At 44.3% G+C, this 25672-nt stretch overlaps 1 protein-coding gene across 1 annotated transcript; it reads right to left on the bottom strand.

Moving 5' to 3' along the window:
- Positions 1 to 1226: 1226 nt before the first annotated feature.
- Positions 1227 to 24987, bottom strand: LOC311125332 (cyclic AMP-responsive element-binding protein 1-like). Its single transcript, XM_084199379.1, has 8 exons — positions 24851 to 24987; positions 11602 to 11696; positions 5609 to 5755; positions 5300 to 5400; positions 5051 to 5199; positions 4230 to 4412; positions 3859 to 4015; positions 1227 to 3608 (listed from the first exon to the last, which is right to left on the bottom strand). The coding sequence occupies exons 2-8, from the start codon at positions 11686 to 11688 to the stop codon at positions 3464 to 3466; spliced, it is 969 nt and encodes a 322-aa protein (XP_084055505.1). The 5' UTR covers positions 11689 to 11696; positions 24851 to 24987; the 3' UTR covers positions 1227 to 3463.
- Between the last annotated feature and the right edge of the window lie 685 nt (positions 24988 to 25672).

Raw genomic sequence — 25672 nt, 5'->3', positions numbered from 1 at the left:
TTGATAAAGGTACTTTATGTTCCTAATATGAAAAGGTATTGTCACACATCCAGGACAGCAGGAAGGTTTCTCATTGGGTGAAAACAGAAGCGGTGCTATTAGGCCCCTGTAGCTTATATGTTTTAAGGTTTGATCACTTTATAAAATTATGACAAATAAGACACTTTGAATGCAATTTATTGTGGCATAAATGTTTCCAAAAGAGCGGTACAATAAATGTTACAAAGCACTTTCAAATCTGTCTAGAGTGTGGCGTGTTTAGCAAGGTAATGCTGTTCACAGTATATACAACTGATTGATACACAACTGGAACACAATAAAACCTCCCCTAACAGGATTACATTATGTACAATAAACAGTATTTAAAGATTACAACTTAGCAATATACAAACGGGGCACAAAAGTTTATAAAAATGTTATTGTTCAAAGTTTGGCTATGACAGGCTGTTCATGCAAGAAGTAAAGCCAGGTTGCTATGAACCTCAAAATGCTCCACAAATCAAACCATTATAAGCTATAGATATTCTTTAATTCATTCAGCTACTTGAACTAAATGCAAATAAACAAGCCTATAGGCAAATTGACCTATTGGTATCTTCACTGGTATTTTGTCAAGATGACAATTCAGCTTCTTTTCAAGCAAATCTCACCTGCTGTGTTGTTAGAGCCATTGACCTGGGCCCGGTTTCCCAAAATGCTCTAGGTTTCATTTAGCTCTAAATGGCTAAGAAATCAAAATGATGCTGCCTGCCGCACTGCTCATCTGTACAGAGGACCGAGAGCCCTAAGTGGTTGGTTGTAACAGGTTTATTACAAATGTATTTTATCACAGAGGCCTGTGAAATTTATAATTTTTCAAAATATGCTTTTGGTAAACTGGGTCCTGCTCTGGTCAGATCTGCACTTCTGTCATAACATAACTGGGGTTTTTCAAAGCCGGCAAAGCTGAAGCTCAAGGTGTGCTGTGTCAAATTGCATCCCCTCAGCATGAATGCATAATCTACCCTGAAAAAGCTCTGCTAAGAGATAACCTCTGCCATTTATCATCTCAAATCGTCTGTGTGAAATAGAGTAGGGCCAGGGAAAGGGGATGATCCATACGACTCAATGGATGGCTTCGCCGTTTGCTCACAACAGAAGAACAAAATTACAGTGCTACCTCTGTACAATCAGAAGCACATTTCTTTCTGTGACCATTTCACCCCAACCCAACCCACTTTCCTTTTTACAATATTCACATAACATGATGAATACAGTACATTTTAAACAGTCCTTTAATGTATAAAAAAAGAGCAACACTGGATTGACTTAATCTCAACATACAAACACAGTAAAAATACAAACATTAAAAACTTGATCAGTCATATTTAGGCTACTCTTTATCCCCACCCCAACAGCAAAACGAAAACAAATGCATTTACAGTACCGTGACATTACACATGACATAATACCTAACAAAAAGGAAAACAGATTTCGTTACATCATGGTGTTGCTGCCTTTTCTATGGGGAAAAATATAAAAAGTAAAAAAAAAAGATAAATGTCACAGGCCTTCTGTGATAAAATACATTTGTATTAAACCTGTTACAACATTCGCTCGAGGCTTTTACAACCAACCACTTGGGTCTCTCAGTCCTCTGTACAGATGAGTGGTGTGGCAGGAAGCATCAAATTGATTTCTTAGCCATTTACAGCAAAATGAAACCTAGAGCCATAATTGAACTGATATATCTTGTGGGTCGTAATAGCTTCAAACAGGCTGTCCACTCGCCTGTCTAGAAAAGGCACTCTCTACGGGTCGGAAACTACCGGATGCATCCGGTTTTCAAGGGAAATGGAAAGAGAGCCTGTGATGAGACTTCCGTTTTGGACGTTAACAAGGCGACACTCCATCTTAACTCCTCCTCCACATTTACTGGATTGGTTCAACAGTGCAGAAGAGAACTTCTCCTGACAGTTAATTTTTCTCGTCAGGACCAGAAAGACAGAAACGCCTGCTACGTTAGGTTAACAAAACCTAAAGATGAGCAGAGGAGTTTCAAAAAGGCCTTTTAGCTGCCGACATTGTGATAAGCCTGGTAAACTAAAGGAATATAGATGTATATTGTTTCAATTTTATTTACTGCAATGTATGATACAAATACGTAAATCTATTTTGGTTTCATATTATGCATAACAATGTTTTTTCCAAATCAATAGAAATATCATAGTAAAATCTACACATGCTGTATGCTCCACGTACAGTAATAATATCAAAAGAAAAATAACTAATATGTAATACAATATGGTACTACTTTATCCAATCATAAACAGAACACAATGTATCTCTGTCTGTGACGTTAGAAGATGGATTCCCAAGTCCTATGTAAACCTACTAACATATTGTTAATGTAATCATATGTATGCATGTACGGTAGTACACTCACTGTAAATATGTGTATGTATCTATGCCGGAGATTACAAAATGATCTATTCCAGCAAGATTTACTTGGGTGAATTTCAGGCTATGTGGAGTGTACTGACAATTGGTTCCTATCTTCAGACATGAATGTGTTTCCTTTAGTAGTTTTATGGGATCCAAATTCCACCACCACCCAGCAACAACTTACATCTTTAGAGTGTAACAAAAGTGAATAAAATCTCAGATATCAGCAAGTAACAAAAGGAAGAAAACACCCAAGACACTTGAAATGGAAGATGAATCCGAGTTGATCGGTTATCTTGCTCATGGAGGTGTAACTCAAAACAACATGATCTGATCTCATCTGATCTACTGTAGAGCAATCTCATATACATGTCCTAACTGACTCCAATACCCAATACCAGGGTTCTAGAGGCTGTCTTGACTTCCTTGTTTTGACCTCCTCTTGAGCTTATTGGACAGTCAGACGCTAACCCTCTTGTTTGATTGGCTTCAGGTTAATTAAAAAAGACTAACGATGTCGGAAGTCTGTGACTTGACTTCCCAGTAAACAAACCCCAAACAAGAAGCTTGAATAGTGTAAGAGTTAGTGTTTTGTTTCATCACGTTATCTCTGGATCCACAACTGACAAAGGAATCCTCATCCTTCGTGTTCCACGATGGGATAATATTGAGAGAAGTTGGGAGAGGAGAAGAAAGATGGAAAGGTGGATAACAAGTGAGCGGGAGAAGAAGGAGTGGAAGCAAGAGGATGTGAGAGAGAAGACAGGGTGAAAATGGATTGGTGGATGGGAGATTGGGGGACTTATGGGCCGGGGTGGTCGTGTTTACTTACAAAACTACAATTCCCACAAAGCACTGTCCGTCACTAATCTCCCGTCCATCAATCCATTTTCATTCTGTCTTCTCTCTCACATCCTCTTGCTTCAGATGTCAGGGGTCATGTCTGTGGGCAAACGCTTGGCAGAGTTTCTGTACAGGTTGATGTGCAGTCTGATGCCCACTGGGTAAGGTTTGGGGGGTATGATGGGGTAGTTTGGGGCTACTCAGATTTATGGCAGTACAGGTCTTTAAGAGCTTTCAGTTCCTCTATGAGGGTTTTGTTCTGGTTCTCCAGCACGGCAACGCGGTTCTCCAGACACTTGACATACTCCTTCTTCTTCCTGCGACACTCGCGGGCCGCCTCTCTGTGTGACAACAAGGACCAAGACACAGTCAGGGAAACCACCGGCTATTGGCTCAGCTAGCATGGGATGTTACACAGCATCTCTCTAGGTTCTTGGTTACACTTTACTTAATGCAGACAGGTGTAATGCTTTACTTGTAGCATGTATGAGCCATTATAATGTTTTACTAGAAGTCGCACAGGTCTTGGCTAAATTGAGTTCACAGGGGACCATAACTAAAGAGAACCTCACTCTGACTGTATGTCCTTACCTATTCTTCATGAGTCTGACCTCTCTCTTGCGGGTGACTTCTACCTCTGGGCCCCCCTGGCCAGACAGGGCAGGGGAGGAAGCCATGACCACCCCAGAGGCGATGGTGCTGTTGGGGACCGTGCGGATCTGGTAGGCCTGCATATCTCCAGACGCAGCTGGGGAACAATGGAATGATACAGGAGGTCAAATATGGAGCCATGTGTTTGAAATCTACTACATTGCAGTTGTAATGTGCAGAATCACTGATAATGTGCAGAAGCAATTCTGTGCCTCTCCCTGCTCAAACTGATTCCATTCAAACACGCCGATTGTCTGTTTGTGTGTTTATCCATATCAAGAGGTAAGGCCAGTGTTTGCACTACCACTCACCTTGCACTACCACCTGGTTGCTGGGCACCAGGATCTGCTGGCCGTCTGAGGTCTGGGCGTACTGCAGGATGGTGGTGCCCTGCTGGGCGGCCGCAGTGTTGGACATGGTCAGGGTCTGCAGTCCCTGGACCGCATCTGTTCCGTTATTGGCCAACTGGATCGCACCGCCTTGGGTGATGGCGACTGGGAGAGGAGAGGGAGGTGAGAGGGACGGGGCGAGAGAGAATGAGAGAGGCAGAGGCAGAGAGAGAGAGAGATCAGAGAGAGAGATGAGAGAGAGATATGAGAGAGAGAGACAGATAGAGAGAGAGACAGATAGAGAGATGAGAGAGAGATGAGAGAGAGATCAGAGAGAGAGATGAGAGAGAGAGAGAGAGAGAGAGAGAGAGAGACAGATAGAGAGAGAGACAGAGAGAGAGATGAGAGAGAGAGATGAGAGAGAGAGAGAGAGAGATCAGAGAGAGAGAGAGATCAGAGAGAGAGAGAGATGAGAGAGAGAGAGAGAGAGAGAGAGAGAGAGAGAGAGAGAGAGAGAGAGAGAGATGAGCGAGAGAGACAGCGAGAGAGAGAGGCAGAGAGAGAGAGAGACAGAGAGAGACGGAGAGAGAGAAGAGATACAGAGAGAGAGTGGAGCGAGACGGAGAGAGAGAGAGAGAGAGAGAAGAGACAGAGAGAGACAGAGAGAGAAGGAAAAGACAGTTTGTGAATAAGGTTGCAACATAAGCAACTAAAGATCTTGCTTAAACTACCCTCTTACTGTAAATAACCTCTTTGTCAGTGACATTGTTGAGTAAAAGAACAAAGGGTCAAAGGTGACGTACTGTACTGGCCACTGCTGGTCTGGTAGATGGGGCATGATGTGGGCATGGTAACCGTGGTGATGGCGGGTGCTGGGTCCTCTTCCGACTTCTCTTCCTCAATCCTGGGAACCCCCGGGGTGTCACCTGACGACAGGTCATTCAGGATCTTCCTGTTAGGGTCAGAGGTCAGGACGTTAGATAAAACACACACACAAACTAACAGTACTCACAGTACAGCATTATCACACACACACACACATCAACGTGTACCTGTATGAGGGGCGACGTGAGAGGATCTCTCTGCGTTTCTGAGAGTCAGTCACACTGTCCACTGACTCCTGGGAGTCTTCACTCTCTGCTATGGTGGAGATCTGGAACAGTTCAATCAGGTGTGTTAGTGCTGGGCTAGTAATAATACTTGCTCTATCACAGTATATTCTTCTTGTGGCCTGTTGTGGTGGTCAGAGTTGTACCGGGGTGCAAAGTTATTGTATCTAAGCTAACGTTTTAGCTAAGGTATTTTTATCATAATGAGACAAACCTCTATAAATGAAAGGTTAGATGAAAAGGTCTACTCACCTGAACAGTCTGGACCTGTGGTGACTGTATGACAGAGGGCTGAGAGGCCTGGATGACCCCGTGAACCTGGACCGTCTGACCGTTGGGCAGCTGCACCAGGGTGACCGTAGGACCACTGGACGTGGCGTGGCCCGCTGCCATGGAAACCTGCAAAGCATAAACATAATCCTGCTGTCCAGGGGGGACACACACCTATGACTAGAACCCCCGAGTCTCTCCTAGTCTGGAAAAACTTGGGGTTTTCTGGGCCCTACTACGTACGTTTATAAAATACCTGTTTGCTACATTATTTTGTGTGTATGGGTACGTATTTCTTGTGTGTATGAGAATGAAACGGTAGCGTGAGTGATGTCAGTATGTACAGTATATTCTGTGACATCCTACTGTCTCAGCCTGGTCATCCTACTGTCTCAGCCTGGTCATCCTACTGTCTCAGCCTGGTCATCCTACTGTCTCAGACTGGTCATCCTGCTGTCTCAGCCTGGTCATCCTGCTGTCTCAGCCTGGTCATCCTACTGTCTCAGCCTGGTCATCCTGCTGTCTCAGCCTGGTCATCCTACTGTCTCAGCCTGGTCATCCTACTGTCTCAGCCTGGTCATCCTGCTGTCTCAGCCTGGTCATCCTACTGTCTCAGCCTGGTCATCCTACTGTCTCAGCCTGGTCATCCTACTGTCTCAGCCTGGTCATCCTACTGTCTCAGCCTGGTCATCCTGCTGTCTCAGCCTGGTCATCCTACTGTCTCAGCCTGGTCATCCTACTGTCTCAGCCTGGTCATCCTACTGTCTCAGCCTGGTCATCCTGCTGTCTCAGCCTGGTCATCCTACTGTCTCAGCCTGGTCATCCTGCTGTCTCAGCCTGGTCATCCTACTGTCTCAGCCTGGTCATCCTACTGTCTCAGCCTGGTCATCCTACTGTCTCAGCCTGGTCATCCTACTGTCTCAGCCTGGTCATCCTGCTGTCTCAGCCTGGTCATCCTACTGTCTCAGCCTGGTCATCCTGCTGTCTCAGCCTGGTCATCCTACTGTCTCAGCCTGGTCATCCTGCTGTCTCAGCCTGGTCATCCTACTGTCTCAGCCTGGTCATCCTACTGTCTCAGCCTGGTCATCCTACTGTCTCAGCCTGGTCATCCTACTGTCTCAGCCTGGTCATCCTACTGTCTCAGCCTGGTCATCCTACTGTCTCAGCCTGGTCATCCTACTGTCTCAGCCTGGTCATCCTACTGTCTCAATCTGGTCATCCTACTGTCTCAGCCTGGTCATCCTACTGTCTCAGTCTGGTCATCCTGCTGTCTCCTGCTTGCATCTTACATATGTCTGGCTCTCGCTGAACTCGGGGGGTAGATGACAGTCAGTGGAGGCTGGTGGGAGGAGCTAGGAGGACGGGCTCATTGTAATGGCTGGAATGGAATCGATGTGGTTTCCATATGTTTGATGTGTTTGATACCGTTCCATTTTTTCCATTCCAGCCATTACAATGAGCCCGTCCTCCTATAAATCCTCCCACCAGCCTCCTCTGGTAGATGACCATATTTCTAGTACCACAGGGTCTCTCTGTGAGTCATAGATCTCTGATGTAATGTGTGTATGTGTGTGTATGGAGTGTCAGCACATTCCCTATCAGTCAGTGAGTACCGTATTTTCCGCACTATAAGGCGCACTTAAAAGCCTTTAATTTTCTCAAAAAACGACAGTGCGCCTTATAATCCGGAGCGCCTTATATATGGATCAATTGGTTAATTGGTTGATCCATACTGGTTGTACACGGCGCTCAAGGCGCTCTGTCAAAATGTTTCAGTATGAAAAACCAATAAAAACAATTTAATAATAATGAAATGTTTCAGTACGACTGGTAAACTACAAAGCCGCACCGCTTGCAGCATTACGGCTACCGTAGTCAGTAAACACCGGTACTGTGCTTACTCACAGTCCCACACCACTTGTGTGTGTATAAAGACCCCAAAATTGTTGTCAGAACGCTTAATAAAGTTTGACTTTATCTGACTGTTTTGTTGACATTCCCTTTAGCACAGCTCCATCTAGTGGATGCATAACGCAACCCCAGTCAAACGTTTGACTGCAGTATCTTCTATTCTATGCGCCTTATAATCCGGTGCGCCCTATATATGAAAACAGTTCTAAAATAGGCCATTCATTGAAGGTGCGCCTTATAATCCGGTGCGCTTTATAGTGCGGAAAATACGGTATGTAGCAATTTGTAAGTCGCTTTGGATAAGAGCGTCTGCTAAATGACGAAAATGTAAATGTAAATGTAAATGTAGTAGTGTGTGGTAGATGTAGCAGTTTGTGGTAGATGTAGCAGTGTGTGGTAGACGTAGCAGTGTGTGATAAATTTAGCAGTGTGTGGTAGATGTAGCAGTGTGTGGTAGTAGTGTGTAGTAGATGTAGCAGTGTGTAGAAGATGTAGCAGTGTGTGGTAGACGTAGCAGTGTGTGATAATGTAACAGTGTGTGGTAGATGTAGTAGTGTGTGTAGCAGTGTGTGGTAGATGTAGTAGTGTGTGGTAGATGTAGCAGTGTGTGGTAGCTGTAGCAGTGTGTGGTAGATGTAGCAGTGTGTAGTAGATGTAGCAATGTGTAGTAGCAGTGTGTGGTAGATGTAGCAGTGTGTGGTAGCAGTGTGTGGTAGATGTAGCAGTGTGTGGTAATAGTGTGTGTAGTAGTGTGTGGTAGATGTAGCAGTGTGTGGTAGATTTAGCAGTCTGTGGTAGGTGTAGTAGTGTGTGGTAGATGTAGCAGTGTGTGGTAGATTTAGCAGTCTGTGGTAGGTGTAGCAGTGTGTGGTAAATGTAGCAGCATGTGGTAGCAGTGTGTGGTAGCTGTAGCAGCATGTGGTAGATGTAATAGTGTGTGTAGCAGTGTGTGGTAGATGTAGCAGTGTGTGGTAGCAGTGTGTGGTAGATGTAGCAGTGTGGAGTAGATGTAGCAGTGTGTGATAGATGTAGCAGTGTATGATAAATGTAGCAGTGTGTGGTAGATGTAGCAGTGTGTGGTAGATGAAGCAGTGTGTGGTAGATGTAGCAGTGTGTAGTAGCAGTGTGTGGTAGATGTAGCAGTGTGTGGTAGCAGTGTGTGGTAGATTTAGCAGTGTGTGGTAGTAGTGTGTGGTAGATGTAGCAGTGTGTGGTAGTAGTGTGTGGTAGATGTAACAGTGTGTGGTAGTAGTGTGTGGTAGATGTAGCAGTGTTTGGTAGATGTAGCAGTGTGTGTAGTAGTGCGTGTAACAGTGTGTGGTATATGTAGTAGTGTGTGGTAGATGTAGCAAAGTGTGTTAGTAGTGTGTGGTAGATGTAGCAGTGTGTGGTAGTAGTGTGTGGTAGATGTAGCAGTGTGTGGTAGATGTAGCAGTGTGTGTAGTAGTGTGTGGTAGATGTAGCAGTGTGTGGTAGATGTAGTAGTGTGTGGTAGTAGTGTGTGTAGCAGCATGTGGTCGATGTAGCAGTGTGTGGTAGATGTAGCAGTGTGTGGTAGATGTAGTAGTGTGTGGTAGTAGTGTGTGTAGCAGCATGTGGTCGATGTAGCAGTGTGTGGTAGATGTAGTAGTGTGTGGTAAATGTAGCAGTGTGTGATATATGTAGCAGTGTGTGGTAGATGTAGCAGTGTGTGATAAATGTAGCAGTGTGTGGTAGATGTAGCAGTGTGTGGTAGATGTAGCAGTGTGTGATAGTAGTGTGTGGTAGATGTAGCAGTGTGTGGCAGTAGTGTGCGGTAGATGTAGCAGTGTGTGGTAGATGTAGCAGTGTGTGGTAATAGTGTGTGGTAGATGTATCAGTGTGTTGTAGATGTAGCAGTGTGTGTAGTAGTGTGTGGTAGATGTAGCAGTGTGTGGTAGATGTAGTAGTGTGTGGTAGTAGTGTGTGTAGCAGCATGTGGTCGATGTAGCAGTGTGTGGTAGATGTAGCAGTGTGTGGTAAATGTAGCAGTGTGTGATAGATGTAGCAGTGTGTGGTAGACGTAGCAGTGTGTGATAATGTAACAGTGTGTGGTAGATGTAGTAGTGTGTGTAGCAGTGTGTGGTAGATGTAGTAATGTTTGGTAGATGTAGCAGTGTGTGGTAGCTGTAGCAGTGTGTGGTAGATGTAGCAGTGTGTAGTAGCAGTGTGTGGTAGATGTAGCAGTGTGTGGTAGCAGTTTGTGGTAGATGTAGCAGTGTGTGGTAGATTTAGCAGTCTGTGGTAGGTGTAGTAGTGTGTGGTAGATGTAGCAGTGTGTGTAGTAGTGCTTGTAACAGTGTGTGGTATATGTAGTAGTGTGTGGTAGATGTAGCAGTGTGTGGTAGTAGTGTGTGGTAGATGTAGCAGTGTGTGGTAGTAGTGTGTGGTAGATGTAGCAGTGTGTGGTAGTAGTGTGTGGTAGATGTAGCAGTGTTTGGTAGATGTAGCAGTGTGTGTAGTAGTGCGTGTAACAGTGTGTGGTATATGTAGTAGTGTGTGGTAGATGTAGCAGTGTGTGGTAGTACTGTGTGGTAGATGTAGCAGTGTGTGGTAGTAGTGTGTGGTAGATGTAGCAGTGTGTGGTAGATGTAGCAGTGTGTGTAGTAGTGTGTGGTAGATGTAGCAGTGTGTGGTAGATGTAGTAGTGTGTGGTAGTAGTGTGTGTAGTAGCATGTGGTCGATGTAGCAGTGTGTGGTAGATGTAGCAGTGTGTGGTAGATGTAGCAGTGTGTGGTAGCAGTGTGTGGTAGATTTAGCAGTGTGTGGTAGTAGTGTGTGGTAGATGTAGCAGTGTGTGGTAGTAGCGTGTGGTAGATGTAACAGTGTGTGGTAGATGTAGCAGGGTGGGGTAGATGTAGCAGTGTTTGGTAGATGTAGCAGTGTGGGGTAGATGTAGCAGTGTTTGGTAGATGTAGCAGTGTGGGGTAGATGTAGCAGTGTTTGGTAGATGTAGCAGTGTGTGTAGTAGTGCGTGTAACAGTGTGTGGTAGATGTAGCAGTGTGTGGAAGATGTAGCAGTGTGTGATAGTAGTGTGTGGTAGATGTAGCAGTGTGTGGCAGTAGTGTGCGGTAGATGTAGCAGTGTGTGGTAGATGTAGCAGTGTGTGGTAGCAGTGTGTGGTAGATGTAGCAGTGTGTGGTAGATGTAGCAGTGTGTGTAGTAGTGTGTGGTAGATGTAGCAGTGTGTGGTAGCTGTAGTAGTGTGTGGTAGTAGTGTGTGTAGCAGCATGTGGTCGATGTAGCAGTGTGTGGTAGATGTAGCAGTGTGTGATAAATGTAGCAGTGTGTGGTAGATGTAGCAGTGTGTGTAGCAGTGTGTGGTAGATGCAGCAGTGTGTGGTAGTAGTGTGTGGTAGATGTTGCAGTGTGTGTAGTAGTGTGTGGTAGATGTAGTAGTGTGTGGTAGATGTAGCAGTGTGTGATAAATGTAGCAGTGTGTGGTAGATGTAGCAGTGTGTGTAGCAGTGTGTGGTAGATGCAGCAGTGTGTGGTAGTAGTGTGTGGTAGATGTTGCAGTGTGTGTAGTAGTGTGTGGTAGATGTAGTAGTGTGTGGTAGGTGTAGCAGTGTGTGTAGTAGTGTGTGGTAGTAGTGTGTGGTAGATGTAGTATTGTGTGTAGCAGTGTGTGGTAGATGTAGCAGTGTGTGGTAGATGTAGAAGTGTGTGGTAGATGTAGTAGTGTGTGTAGTAGAGAGACAGGGAGGCAGTGTAGGCTTACATGTGTGTGGTATTAGTGATGAGGTACAGTACCAGTATGTAGCAGGGTACTAACCTGTGAGTGGTAGTAGTGATGAGGTACAGTACCAGTATGTAGCAGGGTACTAACCTGTGAGTGGTAGTAGTGATGAGGTACAGTACCAGTATGTAGCAGGGTACTAACCTGTGAGTGGTAGTAGTGATGAGGTACAGTACCAGTATGTAGCAGGGTACTAACCTGTGAGTGGTAGTAGTGATGAGGTACAGTACCAGTATGTAGCAGGGTACTAACCTGTGAGTGGTAGTAGTGATGAGGTACAGTACCAGTATGTAGCAGGGTACTAACCTGTGAGTGGGCGATCTGTTGGCTGTCTGTCTCTGACACTTCTGTGTCTCCTCCCTGCTGAACCTCTGCTGCCGACTCCATGGTCATCGACTTAGCTGTTGGAGGAAAGGGGAGCGGAGGATATTAGGGTTAGAGAAGACTTTCTGATGCATATCTTGTTATGATCAACAAGGAGAAAATCAGAGTAATGCTGATGATCATTTCAGCTGGTTTGACCTAGATTGTATAAAGAAAATGGTAGTAGCCTTAATACTTAGTAGTATTTTCTCCAAGTAATTATTTTGAAGGATTCAACACAATTGATAGTTAACTGGTATTTGGTATTATGGTATTACCATACATTTAATTAATCTTCCTGTACAGTTCATTGGAAGGATATCAGTGGAAAGCCTCTCAACCAACTCTGTCTGTTAGCCAAGTGTTTGTTTGTGCAAATCAATATAAAACTATGACCACAGATGTCCTTCCAGTTTTTATGAATACAGTAGCTAATAACTGAAATAGAATCTGTTTATAACTGACAAAGTTGTATACGTCTTGTGTCACTTAAATGTCACTGGCAACATGATAGCTTTTACCTTCTTAGAAGTAAAGCAGGGTGAAGCCACTTCTCACGGATGTGACTGAGAGGTCAAGTGAAAGTGAATATGGCACAGTCACAGACAGAGCTCAAGGCTATTCCTGAGCTTTATCATAGTCTTCTACACTGAGTATACTTAAGCAATAAGGCCTGAGGGGGTGTGGTATATGGCCAATATACCATGGCTAAGGGCTGTTCTTAGGCAAGACGCAACGCGGAGTGCCTGGATACAGCCCTTAGCCGTGGTATATTGGCCATATACCACAAACCCCTGAGGTGCCTTATTGCTATTATAAACTGGTTACCAAGGTAATTAGTGCAGTAAAAATAAATGTTTTGTCATACCCGTGGTATATGGTCTGATATACCATGGCGGTTTGCAAATCAGCATTCAGAACACGAACCACCCAATTCATAAAAAACATTAAGATGCTTTTTCCATGACATACAGTGCCTTGCAAAAGTATTCATCCCCCTTGGCGTTTTTCCTATTTTGTTGCATTACAACCTGTAATTTAAATTTATTTTTATTTTTATTTAATGTAATGAACATTCACAAAACAGTCCAAATTGGTGAAGTGAAATGAAAAAAATAACTTATTTCAAAAAATTCTAAAAAATAAATAACGGAAAAGTGGTGCGTGCATATGTATTCACCCCCTTTGCTATGAAGCCCCTAAATAAGATCTGGTGCAACCAATTACCTTCAGAAGTCACATAATTAGTTAAATAAAGTCCACCTGTGTGTAATCTAAGTGTCACATGATCTGTCACATGATCTCAGTATACAGTTGAAGTCGGAAGTTTACATACACCTTAGCCAAATACATTTAAACCCAGTTTTTCACAATTCCTGACATTTAATCCTAGTAAAAATTCCCTGTTTTAGGTCAGTTAGGACCACCACTTTATTTTAAGAATGTGAAATGTCAGAATAATAGTAGAGAGAATGATTTATTTAATATTCCCAGTAGGTCAGAAGTTTACATACACTCAATTAGTATTTGGTAGCATTGCCTTTAAATTGTTTAACTTGGGTCAAATGTTTTGGGTAGCATTCCACAAGCTTCCCACAATAAGTTGGGTGAATGTTGGCCCATTCCTCCTGACAGAGCTGGTGTAACTGAGTCAGGTTTGTAGGCCTCCTTGCTCGCAAACGCTTTTTCAGTTCTGCCCAAAGATTTTCTAAAGGATTGAGGTCAGGGCTTTGTGATGGCCACTCCAATACCTTGACTTTGTTGTCCTTAAGCCATTTTGCCACAACTTTGGAAGTATGATTGGGGTCATTGTCCATTTGGAAGACCCATTTGTGACCAAGCTTTCACTTCCTGACTGATGTCTTGAGATGTTGCTTCAATATATCCACATAATTTTCCTTCCTCATGATGCCATCTATTTTGTGAAGTGCACCAGTCCCTCCTGCAGCAAAGCACCCCCACAGCATGATGCTGCCACCCCCGTGCTTCACGGTTGGGATGGTTTTCTTCGGCTTGCAAGCCACACCCTTTTTCCTCCAAACATAACGATGGTCATTATGGCCAAACAGTTCTATTTTTGTTTCATCAGACCAGAGGACATTTCTCCAAAAAGTACGATCTTTGTCCCCATGTGCAGTTGCAAACCGTAGTCTGGCTTTTTTATGGCAGTTTTGGAGCAGTGGCTTCTTCCTTGCTGAGAGGCCTTTCAGGTGATGTTGATATAAGACTCATTTTACTGTGGATATACAGTGGGGAAAAAAAGTATTTAGTCAGCCACCAATTGTGCATGTTCTCCCACTTAAAAAGATGAGAGAGGCCTGTAATTTTCATCATAGGTACACGTCAACTATGACAGACAAAATGAGAAAAAAATATCCAGAAAATCACATTGTAGGATTTTTTATGAATTTATTTGCAAATTATGGTGGAAAATAAGTATTTGGTCAATAACAAAAGTTTCTCAATACTTTGTTATATACCCTTTGTTGGCAATGACACAGGTCAAACGTTTTCTGTAAGTCTTCACAAGGTTTTCACACACTGTTGCTGGTATTTTGGCTCATTCCTCCATGCAGATCTCCTCTAGAGCAGTGATGTTTTGGGGCTGTCGCTGGGCAACACAGACTTTCAACTCCCTCCAAAGATTTTCTATGGGGTTGAGATCTGGAGACTGGCTAGGCCACTCCAGGACCTTGAAATGCTTCTTACGAAGCCACTCCTTCGTTGCCCGGGCGGTGTGTTTGGGATCATTGTCATGCTGAAAGACCCAGCCACGTTTCATCTTCAATGCCCTTGCTGATGGAAGGAGGTTTTCACTCAAAATCTCACGATACATGGCTCCATTCATTCTTTCCTTTACACGGATCAGTCGTCCTGGTCCCTTTGCAGAAAAACAGCCCCAAAGCATGATGTTTCCACCCCCATGCTTCACAGTAGGTATGGTGTTCTTTGGATGCAACTCAGCATTCTTTGTCCTCCAAACACGACGAGTTGAGTTTTTACCAAAAAGTTATATTTTGGTTTCATCTGACCATATGACATCCTCCCAATCCTCTTCTGGATCATCCAAATGCACTCTAGCAAACTTCAGACGGGCCTGGACATGTACTGGCTTAAGCAGGGGGACACGTCTGGCAGTGCAGGATTTGAGTCCCTGGCGGCGTAGTGTGTTACTGATGGTAGGCTTTGTTACTTTGGTCCCAGCTCTCTGCAGGTCATTCACTAGGTCCCCCCGTGTGGTTCTGGGATTTTTGCTCACCGTTCTTGTGATCATTTTGACCCCACGGGGTGAGATCTTGCGTGGAGCCCCAGATCGAGGGAGATTATCAGTGGTCTTGTATGTCTTCCATTTCCTAATAATTGCTCCCACAGTTGATTTCTTCAAACCAAGCTGCTTACCTATTGCAGATTCAGTCTTCCCAGCCTGGTGCAGGTCTACAATTTTGTTTCTGGTGTCCTTTGACAGCTCTTTGGTCTTGGCCATAGTGGAGTTTGGAGTGTGACTGTTTGAGGTTGTGGACAGGTGTCTTTTATACTGATAACAAGTTCAAACAGGTGCCATTAATACAGGTAATGAGTGGAGGACAGAGGAGCCTCTTAAAGAAGAAGTTACAGGTCTGTGAGAGCCAGAAATCTTGCTTGTTTGTAGGTGACCAAATACTTATTTTCCACCATAATTTGCAAATAGATTCATTAAAAATCCTACAATGTGATTTTCTGGATTTTTTTTTCTCATTTTGTCTGTCATAGTTGACGTGTACCTATGATGAAAATTACAGGCCTCTCTCATCTTTTTAAGTGGGAGAACTTGCACAATTGGTGGCTGACTAAATACTTTTTTCCCCCACTGTAGATACTTTTGTACCTGCTTCCTCCAGCATCTTCACAAGGTCCTTTGCTGTTGTTCTGGGATTGATTTGCACTTTTCGCACCAAAGTACGTTAATCTCTAGGAGACAGAACGCGTCTCCTTCCTGAGCGGTATGACGGCTCCGTGGACCCATGGTGTTTATACTTGCGTACTATTGTTTGTACAGATGAACGTGGTACCTTCAGGCATTTGGAAATTGCTCCCAAGGATGAACCAGACTTGTAGAGGTCTACAATTCTTTTGCTGAGGTCTTGGCTGATTTCTTTTGATTTTCCAATGATGTCATGCAAAGAGGAACTGAGTTTGAAGGTAGGCCTTGAAATACATCCACAGGTACACCTCCGATTGACTCAAATGATGTCAATTAGCCTATCAGAAGCTTCTAAAGCCATGACACCATTTTCTGGAATTTTCCAAGCTGTTTAAAGGCACAGTCAACTTAGTGTATGTAAACTTCTGACCCACTGGAATTGTGATACAGTGAATTACAAGTGAAATAATCTGTCTGTAAACAATTGCTGGGAAAATTACTTGTGTCATGCACAAAGTAGATGTCCTAACCGACTTGCCAAGACATTTGTGGAGTGGTTGAAAAACAAGTTTTAATGACTCCAACCTAAGTGTCTGTAAACTTCCGACTTCAACTGTATATACAGTGAGGGAAAAAAGTATTTGATCCCCTGCTGATTTTGTGCGTTTGCCCACTGAAAGACATGATCAGTGTATAATTTTAATGGTAGGTTTATTTGAACAGTGAGAGACAGAATAACAACAAAAAAATCCAGAAAAACACATGTCAAAAATGTTATAAATTGATTTGCATTTTAATGAGGGAAATAAGTATTTGACCCCTCTGCAAAACATGACTTAGTACTTGGTGGCAAATCCCTTGTTGGCAATCACAGAGGTCAGACGTTTCTTGTAGTTGGCCACCAGGTTTGCACACATCTCAGGAGGGATTTTGTTCCACTCCTCTTTGCAGATCTTCTCCAAGTCATTAAGGTTTCGAGGCTGAAATTTTGGCAACTCGAACCTTCAGCTCCCTCCACAGATTTTCTATGGGATTAAGGTCTGGAGACTGGCTAGGCCACTCCAGGACCTTAATGTGCTTCTTCTTGAGCCACTCCTTTGTTGCCTTGGCCGTGTGTTTTGGGTCATTGTCATGCTGGAATACCCATCAACGACCCATTTTCAATGCCCTGGCTGAGGGAAGGAGGTTCTCACCCAAGATTTGACGGTACATGGCCCTGTCCATCGTCCCTTTGATGTGGTGAAGTTGTCCTGTCCCCTTAGCAGAAAAACACCCCCAAAGCATAATGTTTCCACCTCCATGTTTGACGGTGGGGATGGTGTTCTTGGGGTCATAGGCAACATTCCTCCTACTCCAAACACGGCGTGTTGAGTTGATGCCAAAGAGCTCGATTTTGGTCTCATCTGACCACAACACTTTCACCCAGTTCTCCTCTGAATCATTCAGATGTTCATTGGCAAACTTCAGACGGCCCTGTATATGTGCTTTCTTGAGCAGGGGGACCTTGCGGGCGCTGCAGGATTTCAGTCCTTCACGGCGTAGTGTGTTACCAATTGTTTTCTTGGTGACTATGGTCCCAGCTGCCTTGAGATCATTGACAAGATCCTCCAGTGTAGTTCTGGGCTGATTCCTCACCGTTCTCATGATCATTGCAACTCCACGAGGTGAGATCTTGCATGGAGCCCCAGGCCGAGGGAGATTGACAGTTCTTTTGTGTTTCTTCCATTTGCGAATAATCGCACCAACTGTTGTCACCTTCTCACCAAGCTGCTTGGCGATGGTCTTGTAGCCCATTCCAGCCTTGTGTAGGTCTACAATCTTGTCCCTGACATCCTTGGAGAGCTCTTTGGTCTTGGCCATGGTGGAGAGTTTGGAATCTGATTGATTGATTGCTTCTGTGGATAGGTGTCTTTTATACAGGTAACAAGCTGAGATTAGGAGCACTCCCTTTAAGAGTGTGCTCCTAATCTCAGCTCGTTACCTGTATAAAAGACACCTGGGAGCCAGAAATCTTTCTGATTGAGAGGGGGTCAAATACTTATTTCCCTCATTAAAATGCAAATCAATTTATAACATTTTTGACATGCGTTTTTCTGGATTTTTTGTTGTTGTTATTCTGTCTCTCACTGTTCAAATAAACCTAGCATTAAAATTATAGACTGATCATTTCTTTGTCAGTGGGCAAACGTACAAAATCAGCAGGGGATCAAATACTTTTTTCCCTCACTGTACTGTTCTGAAAGGCCCCAAAGTCTGCAACACCACTAAGCAAGGGGCACCACCAAGCAAGCGGCACCATGAAGACCACTTTAAGCCATACACTCCACAGAGCTGGGCTTTACGGAAGAGTGGCCAGAAAAAAAGCCATTGCTTAAAGAAAAAAATAAGCAAACACGTTTGTGGGAGACTCCCCAAACATATGGAAGAAGGTACTCAGGTCAGATGAGACTAAAATTGAGCTTTTTGGCCATCAAGGAAAACGCTATGTCTGGCGCAAACCCAACACCTCTCATCACCCCGAGAACACCATCCTCACAGTGAAGCGTGGTGGTGGCAGCATCATACTGTGGGGATGTTTTTCATCGGCAGGGACTGGGAAACTGGTCAGAATTGAAGGAATGATGGATGGCGCTAAATACAGGGAAGTTCTTGAGGGAAAACTGTTTCAGTCTTCCAGAGATTTGAGTCTGGGACGGAGGTTCACCTTCCAGCAGGACAATGACCCTAAGCATACTGCTAAAGCAACACCTGAGTGGTTTAAGGGGAAACATTTAAAATTCTTGGAATAGCCCAGACCTCAATCCAATTGAGAATCTGTGGTATGACTTAAAGATTGCTGTACACTAGCGGAACCCATCCAACTTGAAGGAGCTGGAGCAGTTTTTCCTTGAAGAATGGGCAAAAATCCCAGTGGCTAGATGTGCCAAGCTTATAGAGACATACCCCAAGAGACTTGCAGCTGTAATTGCTGCAAAAGGTGGCTGTACAAAGTATTGACCTTGGGGGGGGGGGGGGGGGTGAATAGTTATGCACGCACACGTTTTCTGTTTTTTTGTCTTATTTCTTGTTTGTTTCACAAGAAAAAATATTTTGCATCTTCAAAGTGGTAGGCATGTTGTGTAAATCAAATTATACAAACCCCCCAAAAATCTATTTTAATTCCAGGTTGTAAGGCAACAAAATAGGAAAAATGCCAACGGGGGTGAATACTTTCCCAAGCCACTAACCAGGTGAATCCAGGTGAAAGCTATGATCCCTTATTAATGTAACTTGTGAAATCCACTTCAATCAGTGTGGATGAAGGGGAGGAGATAGGTTAAATAAATTATTTTTAAGCCTTGAGATAACGGAGACATGGATTGCGCATGTGTGCCATTCAGAAGGTGAATGGGCAAGATAAAGGATTTTGAAGTGCCTTTGAACGGGATATGGTAGTAGGTGCCAGGCGCACCGGTTTGTGTCAAGAACTGCAACGCTGCTGGGTTTTTCACGCTCAGCAGTTTCCCGTGTGTATCAAGAATGGTCCACCACCCAAAGGACATCCAGGCAACTTGACACAACCGTGGGAAGCATTGGAGTCAACATGGGCCAGCATCCCTGTGGAATGCTTTCGACACCTTGTAGAGTCCATGCCCCCGACGAATTTAGGCTGTTCTGAGGGCAAAATCAAGGTGTTCTTAATGTTTTGTACCCTCAGTGTACATTGTACATATGCAGTACATGTAAGTGAGGGAGTTAGGGTAACCCTTTGACAATGTGATTTATATTAGGAATGTCCTGAGACAACCTCTGGAAAACTGATGGGTGTGTCGAAACTTATTTGAGACCGACATTGTACTGGAGTTAGGAAGCGGCCCATTTCTGGGTTATAAACACATGCGCGCATCACACTAGAGGTCTTCACGGATCCACCTGTACCTGAATACCCAGATCCAGAATTCGAAATAATGTCACTGGTCTGGGTCAGATCTTATATGATTGTCATGGGTCTCGGGTATGTGTAATTTTAACTGACTTGTCCGGAAGGACCCGTACAGATCCGAACGTTACTGCTGCAGTAGAGCGAGAGAAATTGTATAATTTATGCTGCTGCTCTTTGCTTTTCATGAGAGTGGCGCGTGTAGCTTGTTGTTGGCCAATCATAGGTCATCAAAGCATCAATAGGCTACAGTCATAGAGCCTCGCTCCTTGTGTGGCAAAAGTTAGGAGATATCTAATCAATGGAAGACGGAATTAAATGATGGAGTTAAAAGTTAAAGGAGAAGGATAGGCTACAGCGACCAAGAGCCAACAGGTAGGCTACTTAATATTCTGAATGGAGTTGTTGTTAGTGAGAGAGAGAGAGCCTCAAATATCGCATTCACTTGTACATATCCATTGTATAGATGAAATGTGGCAAAGTTGGTTCCTGTTTCAGTAGCATCTTTGTCACGTTTGCGTGGGTCAAACAAAAACACCCTGATGATTGGTTGACAAAAGAGCCTCCCACAATGCAGGCAATGACGGTAGGATGAAGTTGGTGAAGAGCAACTGCAGAAACTTGCAGTCGACTACAGTCAAAACTTAATGACCCAAGATAACCCAAGATAGACCAGAGCCTGTCCAATGGGAGCAAATCATAGTGGGCAGAACAAGCAAGGAGGTGGGTGGGGCCAAACACAAGCTAGTGAGATCCTATTGGTTCTAGCATTTATTTGCATATTTCCGTTATAGCTGTGAAGTGCATGTGTAATAACTCAATTCACCCTTGCACTCCTTCTAAACAACACCATTTTTTTGAAACTTAAAGTCTACAAACGGTAAAGTCTACAAAACGCAGTCCACTCTGTTTGTTACAGATTCTAGTTTTGGAAACAGAAAACTGTATGGAGATCAAATTAGCAGAATGTCGGCCAAATTACATCTCGCTCCATCTTCTCCCACTGCTGGCCACTGGGCTTCCTCTCATCACCATATTTGGTAGTGAGTGGAAACACTAGCCGTATGCTTAAAATTTATACTCTGGTGAAATATCTGGCTTATTGTTCTGTGGTATTAGCATCCCAATATTGTGACAGGAGTACGGGCAAGTGGGTGTGTTGAAAGGAAAGTAGTGGGCGTGTGGAAAGGAGTGGGTGTGTCGAAAGGAAAGTAGTGGGCGTGTGGAAAGGAGTGGGTGTGTCGAAAGGAAAGTAGTGGGTGTGTGGAAAGGAGTGGGTGTGTCGAAAGGAAAGTAGTGGGCATGTGGAAAGGAGTGGGCGTGTGTCGAAAGGAAAGTAGTGGGTGTGTGGAAAGGAGTGGGTGTGTCGAAAGGAAAGTAGTGGGCATGTGGAAAGGAGTGGGCGTGTGTCGAAAGGAAATTAGTGGGCGTGTGGAAAGGAGTGGGTGTGTCGAAAGGAAAGTAGTGGGTGTGTGGAAAGGAGTGGGTGTGTCGAAAGGAAAGTAGTGGGCATGTGGAAAGGAGTGGGTGTGTCGAAAGGAAATTAGTGGGCGTGTGGAAAGTAGTGGGTGTGTGGAAAGGAGTGGGTGTGTCGAAAGGAAAGTAGTGGGCGTGTGGAAAGGAGTGGGTGTGTCGAAAGGAAAATAGTGGACTTGTGGAAAGGAGTGGGTGTGTCGAAAGGAAAGTAGTGGGCGTGTGGAAAGGAGTGGGTGTGTCGAAAGGAAAATAGTGGACTTGTGGAAAGGAGTGGGTGTGTCGAAAGGAAAGTAGTGGGTGTGTGGAAAGGTGTGGGTGTGTCGAAAGGAAAGTAGTGGGCGTGTGGAAAGGAGTGGGTGTGTCGAAAGGAAAGTAGTGGGCATGTGGAAAGGAGCGGGTGTGTCGAAAGGAAAGTAGTGGGCATGTCGAAAGGAGTGGGTGTGTCGAAAGGAAAGTAGTGGACTTGTGGAAAGGAGTGGGTGTGTCGAAAGGAAAGTAGTGGGTGTGTGGAAAGGAGTGGGTGTGTCGAAAGGAAAGTAGTGGGCATGTGGAAAGGAGCGGGTGTGTCGAAAGGAAAGTAGTGGGCATGTCGAAAGGAGTGGGTGTGTCGAAAGGAAAGTAGTGGGCGTGTGGAAAGGAGTGGGTGTGTCGAAAGGAAAGTAGTGGGCGTGTGGAAAGGAGTGGGTGTGTCGAAAGGAAAGTAGTGGGCGTGTGGAAAGGAGTGGGTGTGTCGAAAGGAAAGTAGTGGGCGTGTGGAAAGGAGCGGGTGTGTCGAAAGCGCCCTGCTATAGGTTAGACGGTTTTGTTGAGCTGTGTTTTTTTCCGCGCAACTACCGCACATTTAGCTATTATACTGCAAGTTTGTACTTCTGTTCTGAAGCCAGAGGATGAGTCTGAGTCGTATATCACTGTTAGTTTTACACAAATAATGGTACATTTTCAGTTATAAAACTGACGATTGTTTATTTTGGATTAAAAGTATTGATGATGGGTGTACTGTTACTTCATGCGTTGTATGTGTGTGTTTACTGTGACACTGATATTGGCTACTTGGTAGACTTCCCACGCCTTGCCGGACAGTAGTGCTTGTTAAGCAGGAGCGAAGGGCACTGTCCCCCGGTGTTGTTGCCGAGGGGACCGAGTGGCGCAGCGGTCTAATGCCTCTAGCACTGCATCGCAATGCTACAGACCCATCACAACAGACCCAGGTTCGATCCCAGGCTGTATCACAACCGATCAGGAGTCCCATAGAGCAGCGCACAATTGGCCCAGCATCATCTGGGTTAGGGGAGAGGTAGGCCGCCATCATTGTAAATAAGAATTTGTTCTTAACTGACTTGCCTGGTTAAATAAAAAACAATGCCCTCCCATTGAGTAGTAGACTATGTATGTATCAAGGCGACATCTATATGGTTATCAATATTAGTTATTTCTTGTGTAGGCTGCTATCCTGCTTGAAATAAAATCATGTGAGAGAAAAAAATGTGCCATGTCAGCGACCACCAGCAACACAACCTTGATAACCAGCAGGCACGTCGATACAACACTGGTGCACTGGTTGCCGGCTTATTGACTCTTCGTGCAGAAACAAATCGGCCCAATTAGCTGATTCACTTTCGATTCGCCCCATACTCCAGCCGCCATATTGGGTTGCAGCTACCCATACTTGGACCGGTGGGTTCAAAGCATCTCAATGGCCAATACATTGCATCAGCAATCCAGGGAGGGTGTATATACATAATTGGCTGAGCCGGAGGAGCGCGTAATCCTGCTGTTGAATTCATTGCGGCCAACAGGTCAAACAAACGACTAAAATGAACGAGTCACTCGGAAAAACGAATCATGACCGAAAACAACAACACAGAGAACGAGAGAGAGAGAGAGAGGAAAATCAAATCGTCAGCGGCACCATCGAGAACGACGGAATGATGGGCGGAACGATGGGCGGAACAAGCCGAATGGCTGACGGAGTTAACCGAAGTCATCCCGAAAGTGGGCGGAAAATAACAAACATTTAGGCTAGAACGTTGCATCCGAGCGCTCTCCAAATCTTTCTGCTTCAAAGTAGCGTTTATTATTTTATTTTTTTTACATTTAGGGAGGTTACTTTGTAGCGACTAGTTGGCACCTGCCAAGTGCAATTGTTAGGATGTGGCTACCTGTGTTAATTTACGACTATACGTTTTCTGTATTTTCTGAACCTGGTGTTTTATTTATTTTATATGATTAGCTATGTAGCTTGTATTGTCCCTGTTTTGAAATGTATTATTGATCTTCAATAAAAATAAATAAAAACAAGACCAATAATTGCTACCTTTGACAGTGTAGGAACATGGGTGTCGTGCTACCTGGAGCACAGGGGACTAACGCTTGTGTAGGCTGCTATCCTGCTTGAAATAAAATTATGTGAGAGAAAAAAATGTGCCATGTCAGCGACCACCAGCAACACAACCTTGATAACCAGCAGGCAAGTCGATACAACACCAGTGCACTGGTTGCCGGCTTATCGACTCTTCGTGCAGCCCAATCTGCCATGCAAAACGGTCTCGAGTGGAAACAAATCGGCCCAATTAGCTGATTCGCTTTCGATACACCCACTCGCCCCATACTCCAGCCGCCATATTGGGTTGCAGCTACCCATACTTGGACCGGTGGGTTCAAAGCATCTCAATGGCCAATACATTGCATCAGCAATCCAGGGTGTATATACATAATTGGCTGAGCCGGAGGAGCGCGTAATCCTGCTGTTGAATTCATTGCGGCCAACAGGTCAAACGAACGACTAAAATGAACGAGTCACTCAGAAAAAAATAAATCATGACTCTCGAGTCAGTAGTTCAAAAAGAACGAATCGTTCGCGAACTGCACATCACTACCATTCAGTAGATTAGAAGATAAGCTAAACTCCGTGACAAGACAGAGAGCCACATGGAGAGTGCGGCCGCCGCCTCTGTGACATACCATACATACATAGGTTACCATTGGTTTTACATTTAGTTCAAGATAATTTAGGTCAACTTTTAAGCGCAATATGAAACATAATATAATTCTGTATAATAAGTGAATATCCAAAATAGACCTACAAAAAAACTGAGTAGCCTAATGTGTTTGAGAATGTTTCGACTAGGCTACTCTTATATAACTTAATTTTGGCAAACAGACCGACTAGAGGCAAATAGACTAGCGTGACATGATGGGACATATTATTGTAGGGACATATCATTGTAACAACCCAGGCATATGGATACATAAACCACATCCAAATCTGGGCACTTGTCTAGGTTTATTTATTTTAGACCAGGCAAGCAACAACGGTTCTCCCAAAGAGTTGATTTGACTAGTGGACAAAAAAATCGACAAATCTCATATCATGGTGAAGCCAATATATAATTTTGCACTTTAAGAATTGAAATTCAAGAATACCCAGAGTTTTCGTAACAAACAGTATTTAGCAGTTGAGTTTGGTTTAACACCTGCATTTTGTAGGCTTCATGAAATCTCCCTTTGCATTTCTATTCTACAGGCTAGGCTGCTGCGCAAGAAGTTCAACTGCGCGCAAATATCCTTCAATCTTTAGAGGGACATACTATGATTTCATGACAGGACGCATTTGCTTGTAAAACCGCATCACAGAATATGCTGTCCAAACAAGCAACGTTCCACTCGATCTTGGCTGGCGGGCTAGCATACTCCTCATTCCCTGTCTTTTTCCAGGCTACTCGCCGCAGCAGCAGCAGCAGCAGCAGCAGCCTCCCCTCCCTCCTTGTCTGCATGACTGCCTGTAATAAGCCCGCCGCCATGATTTCTTTGTTCCTCCGGGCCGAAATTCGGCCAGACTATATCTTATTTGGGACGCGCTTTGTCTCTCTTCCTCCCGGACACTAGTCTTCTCTTACCGATACAGACTCCCTCCGTCACTCCCGGGCCCTCGGAGCTCCACTTTTATTCAGGCCGACACGTAAGAGACCGCGTCAGGCTACACCTCCGTCGCGTCACCGAAAACAACAACACAGAGAAGAAGAGAGAGAGGAAAATCAAATCGTCAGCGGCACCATCGAGAACGACGGAATGATGGGCGGAACAAGCCGAATGGCTGACGGAGTTAACCGAAGTCATCCCGAAAGTGGGCGGAAAAGAACGAACATTTAGGCTAGAACGTTGCATCCGAGCGCTCTCCAAATTGTAATCTTTCTGTTTCAAAGTAGCGTTTATTATTAATTTTTTTTTACATTTAGGGAGGTTACTTTGTAGCGACTAGTTGGCACCTGCCAAGTGCAATTGTTAGGATGTGGCTACCTGTGGTGTGTGTTAATTTACGACTATACGTTTTCTGTATTTTCTTAACCTGGTGTTTTATTTATTTTATATTATTAGCTATGTAGCTTGTATTGTCTCTGTTTTGAAATGTATTATTGATCTTCAATAAAAATAAATAAAAACAAGACCAATAATTGCTACCTTTGACAGTGTAGGAACATGGGTGTCGTGCTACCTGGAGCACAGGGGACTAACTGTGGTCCTCTGTAGCTCAGCTGGTAGAGCACGGCGCTTGTAACGCCAAGGTAGTGGGTTCGATACCCGGGACCACCCATACACAAACATGTATGCACGCATGACTGTAAGTCGCTTTGGATAAAAGCGTCTGCTAAATGGCATATTATTATTTTTATTTTTAACGCTCCCTCACTTTCTTTCAATTTGAGAATACATGGAGCTGG

Source organism: Coregonus lavaretus (assembly GCF_964263955.1).
Source record: "Coregonus lavaretus genome assembly, contig: HAP1_SCAFFOLD_2045, whole genome shotgun sequence".
Taxonomy (NCBI): Eukaryota; Metazoa; Chordata; class Actinopteri; order Salmoniformes; family Salmonidae; genus Coregonus; species Coregonus lavaretus.
This window is presented reverse-complemented; position numbering and strand designations above follow the sequence as displayed.

Excerpts from the sequence above, each read along its gene's own strand:
- LOC311125332 (XM_084199379.1), bottom strand. The coding sequence starts at position 11,688 with ATGACCATGGAGTCGGCAGCAGAGGTTCAGCAGGGAGGAGACACAGAA. Across the intron at positions 4,413-5,050 it reads GACCAGCAGTGGCCAGTACA|TCGCCATCACCCAAGGCGGT; the intron begins GTACGTCACCTT and ends CTCCTCTCCCAG. Across the intron at positions 3,609-3,858 it reads GTCAGACTCATGAAGAATAG|AGAGGCGGCCCGCGAGTGTC; the intron begins GTAAGGACATAC and ends GTTGTCACACAG.